We start from the raw sequence: 8013 nt of genomic DNA, 5'->3' as shown, positions 1-8013 counted from the left end.
GAAACAAGAACACACGAAGCTCCTGAACGAGCGAGCAGAACCGCAGGAGCAGCCGCAAACTCTTCATGCCCGGCGCCAGTCATTGGTGTCCTAGAGGACATGTCCTGCGCCGTTGAGGATGTGCCAATCCTTTGCCTGCCAATACACAATATTAACATTTTAATTGAGCATTTAATAAGAACAACTGACCGGTCACACTCGCATTACACTGACTGATCAGCAGTCTCCATCCCGAAAAGCAAACCGCCCCCCTTGAAAATCAAAGGTGACGCCGATCGATCGTGTGACCGAGTTCCCCATCAGCTGCAAACCTGCTTTCCCCATGCCAGCATCTCTCATGAAATACGTGCATAGTCCATGACTGCTTCTAAAATGAAATGAGCTCTCGGGTGCCAATGTAAGTGTAGCACCCATGTCGAACGAAAGTTGTACCACAGGCAAAGCGGACCAATTGCGGAACACTGTGAATAAGTCCTCCTCATAGCACATATGATTTGGTCCCAGAACAAGGGTGCGCTTATATCCCAAAGTTCCCAAAGCCTTGGAGATTACCGTCTCAAGTTGGCTGAAGGTATCAGACCGCAGCACCGTCCATTTTGCCCCAGTGTCAACCATCATTTCTGAGGGGTCTGTGATCAGCGTGATCCCATTGACCACCACCTTATCCAGCGTCAGTGCAAACACTGGCCGTTGATGAGCCACGAACAAGGGGGTGTAAGAAGTAGAATTGTCACGGTTGTAATCCCCGATGGACAAATATCCAGTCTTCTTTCTGTCACTCGGAAAACAGTAGCTGAATGCCCGATAGTTAACCACCCGTACTACCTGTGAGAAGAAAGAAGACGGCGCGGCACCGAACCCGAATATGCCGGCCTCGCCCTGATCATACTCGATGTCCAAGCTGCAGCCGAAGATGAAGCTGGGAATACTGTATCCCTTGCCATCACGCCCAATGGAGATTGTGTCTGCCACCAGCTTGCCGACTGAATAATAGGATCCTTTCCCGTATGAGGCACTGTAAAGGCAGCTATCCTCTTTCTCCATGCATGCTTTGAACGGCAGACGCAGCCGCGACTGAAGTGCTCGGCAGGCTTTCGCCGAGCACCCAATACGCCTGAAACTCTTGGACTTCTTGGGATCGAATATCTGGCCAGCACCCTCTTGATCGTTGCACCAGAGGGTGCAAGGTCTACACTGAACAAAGCAGAATGGAGATCCAGTGTCAACTGCCACGAGGTTCCAGACCGGTGGCGTGCCCAGCTGGACGGGCATTAGAAAGGCAAAGTTGTTTATGCTGTCATTCCGTATCAAGTCAATGGGTAGGTCTGTATCATCAGTTTCACTGATGCTTTCAGTTGACATCGGACGACCACGATGTTGTTGGACGCACGGGTGGTCGGTGTGAAACAAGGGGAACTCAAGTGCACCTTCTGAGTTGACAACATGATCTACAGTCATTGTAAGAACAATGTAAGTGCCTGTTTGCGAATTTCAGTTTTGCAAAAATGTAAAAATAGTTTTGAGAAAAGCAAGTAACTTGTGCTCTGCAGACTGCAGGCATAAGAAAAATGTAAGCCTAACATTGGGAGATACGACATACGATATTGGCTAGCGAGGTTGAAGATGAGCGACACTGACTGAGCTACATATGGTGAGCTACCAAGAAAAGTGATGATATATAGCATCGATTTGTACACAATAGTCCATCCCAAATTAAGTCAGACGGCTCCATTAGTTGCACTTGCAGACGTCTATGGGAAATTGATGTTTTTTAATGGAAAAATCAGAATAAATTCAAGCCTAGTTTAATAATGTGCACCAAAAAGATAAAGAGGCAGCCGCAAGTAAAGAAGAAGATAAAGAGGCAAATCACTTACCGAAGGTGGATGAGGGGCAGCTGGTAAATGATGGCATCCCTGCTGGTGCAAAGATCAAGAGAAGCAACAGTATGGCAAAATCCATTGCACCTGGAATGGGATTGTGATTTCTGACTGAGGATTAAGAACTGGAGCGCAGCCGGCCGGCCGGTGTTCAAACAGTCGTAGAATCCAGTGGCCGGCCTTGTTCCGTGATTCAGCTGGACATGAGTAGGTGGAAATGAAGTTAGTGACCGATCGATGCTGGCAGGTGAAGCATGCATGTGTCAACCGTTTTTTTTTTAAACAAGCTGCATGCATGTGTCAACTGTGACTTTGAAGTTTGAGCATGACTTCAACATGACTTTTTCGCCTCCTGCAAAAGAAAAGAAAAAAAAAACATGACTTCATGGACGAGACGTATACAGATTGGTCAATATTACTCGGATAATATGTTGGAGTCGGGCGCGGCCTGATCGATACTGATGTACAACCGTCGGCTAGCAGAAAGCCAGCACTCGGATAACTCGGATCGCCAAAACACGCCGATCGAGAAACAGAAGCTCCAATGGCGGCGACTCGTCCGCTCCTCTACCTCGGCGTTCTGCTCCTGTTCCTGGCCATGGGTCTGCTTTCTTCTCCCTCTCCGATATAGATCGATCTCCTGTTGCCTAATTCTCGATAATTTGATTGATTTTCTCGGCATGACATCCAGCGGCATCGGGAGCGGCGGCGTTCGGCCTCCCGCGAGGCGTGTCGCCTGCGTACTGCGCCAACGAGTTCCTGCAGTACCACGGGATCTCGCAGAACGAAAAGGCGGCCATCCACCTCGGCAACACCAAGTCCTGCATCGCCGGCTACGGAGGCCGACTGGATCCCTACACCGCGTACCAGCTCTGCATCCCCTCCTGGGTTGCCTTCACAGACAACGGTACCCTTGTCGGAGAGGCCGCCATGAACCACGCCGCCGTCAGCCCCGGGACGGCCGTTTCCGGCTTCAAGCGACTCCTCGGCATCAGGCAAGTAACTTGCTTAGTACTAACTCTCTTCTAGTTTGCACAACTGATCGAGTGGATGGATTATTTGATTCCGCAAATTCAATTGTTCACATAGGATGTACAACGAGATGGTGAAGAGAGAAGCAGAGTTAGTGCCGTACCAATTCACCGAACAGCTGGGAAGATGCGGCATCCAGATGGAGACCGAGGATGGCCACGTGATGAATTTCCTTCCCGAGCGTGTGGCCGGCATCCTCATGGCCGAGCTTAAGAAGATGGCGGAGGCGCGCCTGGGCCGCGAGATCGAGAGCGCCCTTGTCACCGTCCCCGGGCACTTCAATGGTGCCCAACGGAGTTCGGTCAGGAGAGAAGCTGCGCGCTTGCACGGTGGCTTCGGTGTCGCCAAGGTCGTCGACGAGCAGGTCGCGGCAGCCGCGGCATATCGCCTTCACGAGAAGAGGGGCGACGGCAAGGTCGTCCTCGTCTTCCATCTCGGCGGCCGCACGAGCCACGCTACAAAGTTCAGATTCAAGGATGGCACGGGTCATCTCCTCGAGGAACGCCATGATGCCTACCTCGGCGGTACGTACGTGAGCTGAGCATACACAGCTCCAGATTTTGCTAAGGCAGGAGGCTAAACTCGATCTGGTTCACTTCTTCCATGCAGGCGACGACTTCACTGACAGGATTGTGGACCATTTCGTGGAGTTGATCAGGGAGAGGCATCACCGTGATATCCGTGGGGACGAGGGCGCTCTCAAGAAGCTGAGAGCAACCCGCGAGAGGGTCAAGAAGTTACTGAGCGACCGAGATGGCGTTCTGATGAACATCGGACCGGTTCTCGGCGAAGGCGCAGATATCTACGAGGAGCTCACGCGGGCCAAGTTCGAGGAGCTGAACCGTGACCTCATCGAGAAAGCACTGGAAATAGTGGACACGGTAGTGATGGGAGGTGCTCCCACTTCTTTTTTTTTTAACAGAGAAAGGCGCACAAGCGCCAACACTTTTATTCAGCTCAGTAACATCTTACAGCGTGAAGTACATAGCCCTGAAAATTGATATTGGAAAGGAGGTAAACTACAGGGCATGTCCTATGTGAATGAGCTGAAGCAAAACAACTAATGTCAGGTTCTATAGAACATCTAAGAACCTGATGAGCCACATTGTGAGCTATGCCATTAATCTCTCTTGATATATGAAACACATGCGCTTGGAGATCTTTAGTAAGAGAGAAAAATTCAGCAAGATATTTCCTGATGGACCAAGGGGTAGAATCAGCCAAAACACTTCTTTTCGCTGCCGCTTTTGCCAAGGAGAGACAATCAGTGAGGAAAGTAGGCCTATTAATGTGAAGCCTGTGAGCAATTTGAGCTGCAAGAAGAAAAGCAAGGGCTTCAGCTTGAAGAGGCGTGCTTGTGTTTTGGGTGGAAGCTTGAATTTGCACATTGACCTCAGCTTGATCCTGCAAAAAACAGAGAAACACTCCAACTCCAGTAGCTGTTGTTCCATGTACAAGTCCTGAAATCTTCGAACAGTTGAAAGCGGCATCAGAATAAATTTTAGCTCCTGAAATGAGAAGATCCGTCCTAACAGTGCAGCCTTGTTGAGGTAAGGTACTTATATTATGAGAGGTAAGAAGCTGATCAGTTTGCTTACCATCATGGACTGAATTCTGTAAGTAATTATTGTGTTCAGCCAAAGCTGAAGCAGCAATGTGTACCTGATGAGGAAGAGGCATTTTTCTAGCAAATAAGCAATCATTTCTAGATTTCCATATGCACCAAAGGAAATTGAAAATGTTAGATATAGATGCCTAGGGGTGATTCATATTGAGCAGAGCATGAATAACACTTTGCATAGAAAGATGATTCTCAGTTAGAAGATCACTTCTGATGTACCAAGGATGAGCAAACCAAGATGCTCTCGCAAAAGTGCAACGAAAAAAGAGATGCATGTCATCCTCTTCAAGATCACAACGACAACACTGTTTAGAAATATGAGATGAAAATCGACTAGCTCTCAAACCTGTTGGAAGAGCTTTCCGAAGTAACCTCCAGGCAAAAGTTTGAACTCTGGGTGCCATCAATTTTTGCTTCCAAACCTGCTTAAGAAGCTGTTTAACCTGTAGGGAGACCTGCGAAGGTTGGTTTCTTGGCTGCCTTTGAATATCCTGCAAACACAACTTGTAAGTGGATTTAGAGTTACATTTACCATTAGGAGTAATATCCCAGCAAAGAATGTCTGGACAGTCATCCGGAATGATGGTAGTCTGAGTAATAATAGATGCCGTCGGCTCCTGAAAAAGAGAATGAATTAAGCTGATGTTCCAAGTTTTATGCCCTGGGAGCCAAAGATCTCTCACTTGTGCACGATAGATGTAGCCAGTAGGTTGGATAATGAGATGATTGTGAATATCAGTCCAAGCTGAGCACCAAGGAGTGCTCCAAATGGAGATGTTCCCTTGAGTGATGCGGTAGAAAGAATGGTTCTTAAGTTTAGGTAGCATCTTGAGAATGGATGACCAAAAAGCTGACTTAGGAGTGTTGGACGAGGCAGCCCAAATGGAGGTATTTGAAAAATATTTCGATTTGAGAACAAGATGTAAATGTGAGTTTGGATTGTTTGCAAGTCTCCAAGCCGAGGCAAGGATGAGGCCTTGGTTCATGGCATGAAGGTTTCTAATTCCTAGCCCTCCTTCTTTCTTAGAAGTGCAGATATCTTTCCAAGCTCTTAGGCAAAGTCCCTTGGAATTGTCCTCCCTGATTCCTGTCCACCAAAAAGTTCTAATAATAGACATGAGTTTAGCAATAAATTTTTTGGTGAATAAAATATTGGACATGTAATAAACAGGAATGGCAGAGAAAACAGCTCGAATAAGCTCAAGTCTCGCCGCATGTGAAAGCATGTTAGCTTTATAAGAAGGAAGCTTAGCCTTAAATTTATCAAGAACAAAATTGTAAGCTACAACCCTATTCTTGGCTGGAAGGATTAACGGGTGGCCCAGGTGATTAAAACTCTCATCCATGGAACTAACAGGAAAGATGCTCCTGATATCAGCAATAGTTGATTGATTGACATATGCACTAAAAAGAATAGCCGACTTGGACCAGTTAGGAGTTGAGGTGCTCCCACTTCCCAAACGCAGAGCCGCAAGGACGCCATCGACGAGGTCATTCTCGTCGGTGGCAGTGTGAGGATCCCTATGGTTGGGCAGCTCCTCGAGGATTACTTCAATGGTAGAGGGCTAATCAGGGACGAAGACGCCGTAATCCGGGGCGCTGCTCTTCTGTCATGTCCCGAGTCTGCTAGATACGTGGATGAATGCTACAAGGGAGGAGTCTCGGGGCCTGTCTGGTTGGCAAAATAAACACACAAATAGGGTGTGAAGGCATATGCAGTGCAGATACATAGGGTTTTTGTAACCTTGGCAATTTGATTTACACGAAACATGAGTCCCAGTTGTCAGTGCTATCAGTTTATACATATACAGTACTGGTTGATAAGGCGGTCTTCTCTTATGTGTTCCATGTTATTTAGAGAGAAAAACAAACATAGTACGGTTTTAGAAAAGAAGGTGGAAGCTTTCACCTTCTGCATCGGTTGCGATGGTTGCGACGCACACATCCATATGTTGCAATAAAATAAATTGCGCATTGTTACAAAAAATTATCTACTAGTGTTATTTCTAGTAATTAATGTTTGCATGATTCTAACATATCAGACGATTAAAATTAAATTGAAAACATGTGAATATAGGAAGACATCTAATGCAATGGAGACGAATGTTGTATTTTTTTTATTAAAAAAACATCTTTTTTGTTTCTTTCTTCCGACTCATTGTCAACAGTGATGAGGACATCAATACTATTGTTACACCCACAGCCCCTACTGTTACATATACTGGACCAATTACTAGAGCTCGCGCACGCCAATTAAATTACCAGGTACTTTCGTTTCTTGGTAATGATTCTAATGTTCATGAGATTATGATGCTGCCTAAATTGGATACATTTGTTTTGCTTACAAATGAAGGGCCTAGCTTGGAGAAGGATGAACATTGGAGCAAGAACACGCATGGAGTTGATGGCATGCGCAAGGGGATCAAGAACGGAGTTACAAGTGATGATTTCAGGACTTTGAAGCCGCCATAAGGAGTGCATGAAGCCTTGGACGAAATATACAAGATGCCACTTCATAATATTCGTCCATAGGCTATTCTAGGTGCTGCGTCACCTTATTAATGGGCCAGGCCCATGTAATTTCGAAATACTTAAGTATAGGCTATTTTTAGAGTCCGTATGTGTGGGGAAACAAGAGTTAGGGTTGGTTTCGGACCCCACCCTCAAGGGCCACGAAATTCCCCCCTCTTCCTCCATATATACAGCCCTTAGGGCGTCGTTTAGACTTTGGGTTTTGTTTAGATTAAAAGTTCGCCATAGCTGCAACTTCGCGTACTTCGTTTGTGTCCAACGACCAGACCAAGACGTCACAGAATCCCCCTTGATCAATAAAGTTTTCATCTTATATTCGCAATATCCCGATTGCAATCTCAGTTTCTTGCTTGTTCTTCGTTTGCTCGCAGGAAACAGACCCTCGTGGTCAGGTTGATCGTGCTCCGGCGTGGTCAATAACCCTCGGAAGTTGGTTTAGTGATTGCTAAGGCGCGACGTCTCGCACGTTCGTAGTCGGATCGTCAAGGTCGACTCCCACAGAAAACGATAGCCACCATCTCATCGAAACATCGGGACACCTTGGCCTCTATCAAGTGGTATCAGAATTCCAGGTTGCTCGGTGAGATTTTTACAGTTTTTCGTAGATTAGATCGAGTCTGTTCTTCATACCTACAGTCCACGAAAAAGCCACACAAAAAAAATTAGGGTTAGTTCATCATATCCGAACCAATCTGAGCCTTTGCATAATCTTTTTAGGGTTTTTGCTTTGTTGAATTTGCGGTTGCATCGTCGTGTCAAGTTGCTGGTCTTAGAGTCTAGTCTTTTAGAGTTTCGAGTTCTGGTCATAAGTTGTCACGCCGCCGCCGCACCATCATCATCGCCCATCTACCACTTTTGCTTATCCGCCACCGCTCTGAATCCATATCCATATACCACTACCAATCCGTATCCATATACCACCACCAATCTCTATCCATATACCACCAC

At 46.6% G+C, this 8013-nt stretch overlaps 2 protein-coding genes across 2 annotated transcripts; one reads left to right on the top strand and one right to left on the bottom strand.

Moving 5' to 3' along the window:
* Nucleotides 1-216: 216 nt before the first annotated feature.
* Nucleotides 217-1962, bottom strand: LOC125506385 (aspartyl protease family protein At5g10770-like). Its single transcript, XM_048671208.2, has 2 exons — nt 1878-1962; nt 217-1448 (listed from the first exon to the last, which is right to left on the bottom strand). The coding sequence occupies exons 1-2, from the start codon at nt 1960-1962 to the stop codon at nt 217-219; spliced, it is 1317 nt and encodes a 438-aa protein (XP_048527165.1).
* Nucleotides 1963-2316: 354 nt separating this feature from the next.
* Nucleotides 2317-4010, top strand: LOC125506384 (luminal-binding protein-like). Its single transcript, XM_048671207.2, has 4 exons — nt 2317-2482; nt 2572-2879; nt 2983-3436; nt 3522-4010. The coding sequence occupies exons 1-4, from the start codon at nt 2425-2427 to the stop codon at nt 3911-3913; spliced, it is 1212 nt and encodes a 403-aa protein (XP_048527164.2). The 5' UTR covers nt 2317-2424; the 3' UTR covers nt 3914-4010.
* The last annotated feature ends 4003 nt before the right edge of the window (nt 4011-8013 follow it).

This window comes from Triticum urartu, chromosome 5A (genome assembly GCF_056163025.1).
Source record: "Triticum urartu cultivar PI428250 chromosome 5A, HENAU_Tu73, whole genome shotgun sequence".
Lineage (NCBI taxonomy): Eukaryota > Viridiplantae > Streptophyta > Magnoliopsida > Poales > Poaceae > Triticum > Triticum urartu.
This window is presented reverse-complemented; position numbering and strand designations above follow the sequence as displayed.

What these genes read in the sequence shown, in the direction of transcription:
- LOC125506384 (XM_048671207.2), top strand. Translation starts at nt 2,425, where the DNA reads ATGGCGGCGACTCGTCCGCTCCTCTACCTCGGCGTTCTGCTCCTGTTC. An exon ending in GCTCCTGTTCCTGGCCATGG is followed by an intron (nt 2,483 to 2,571) that starts GTCTGCTTTCTT and finishes CATGACATCCAG; the next exon opens with CGGCATCGGGAGCGGCGGCG. An exon ending in CCATGATGCCTACCTCGGCG is followed by an intron (nt 3,437 to 3,521) that starts GTACGTACGTGA and finishes TCTTCCATGCAG; the next exon opens with GCGACGACTTCACTGACAGG.
- LOC125506385 (XM_048671208.2), bottom strand. Translation starts at nt 1,962, where the DNA reads ATGGATTTTGCCATACTGTTGCTTCTCTTGATCTTTGCACCAGCAGGG. An exon ending in CTGCCCCTCATCCACCTTCG is followed by an intron (nt 1,449 to 1,877) that starts GTAAGTGATTTG and finishes CAATGACTGTAG; the next exon opens with ATCATGTTGTCAACTCAGAA.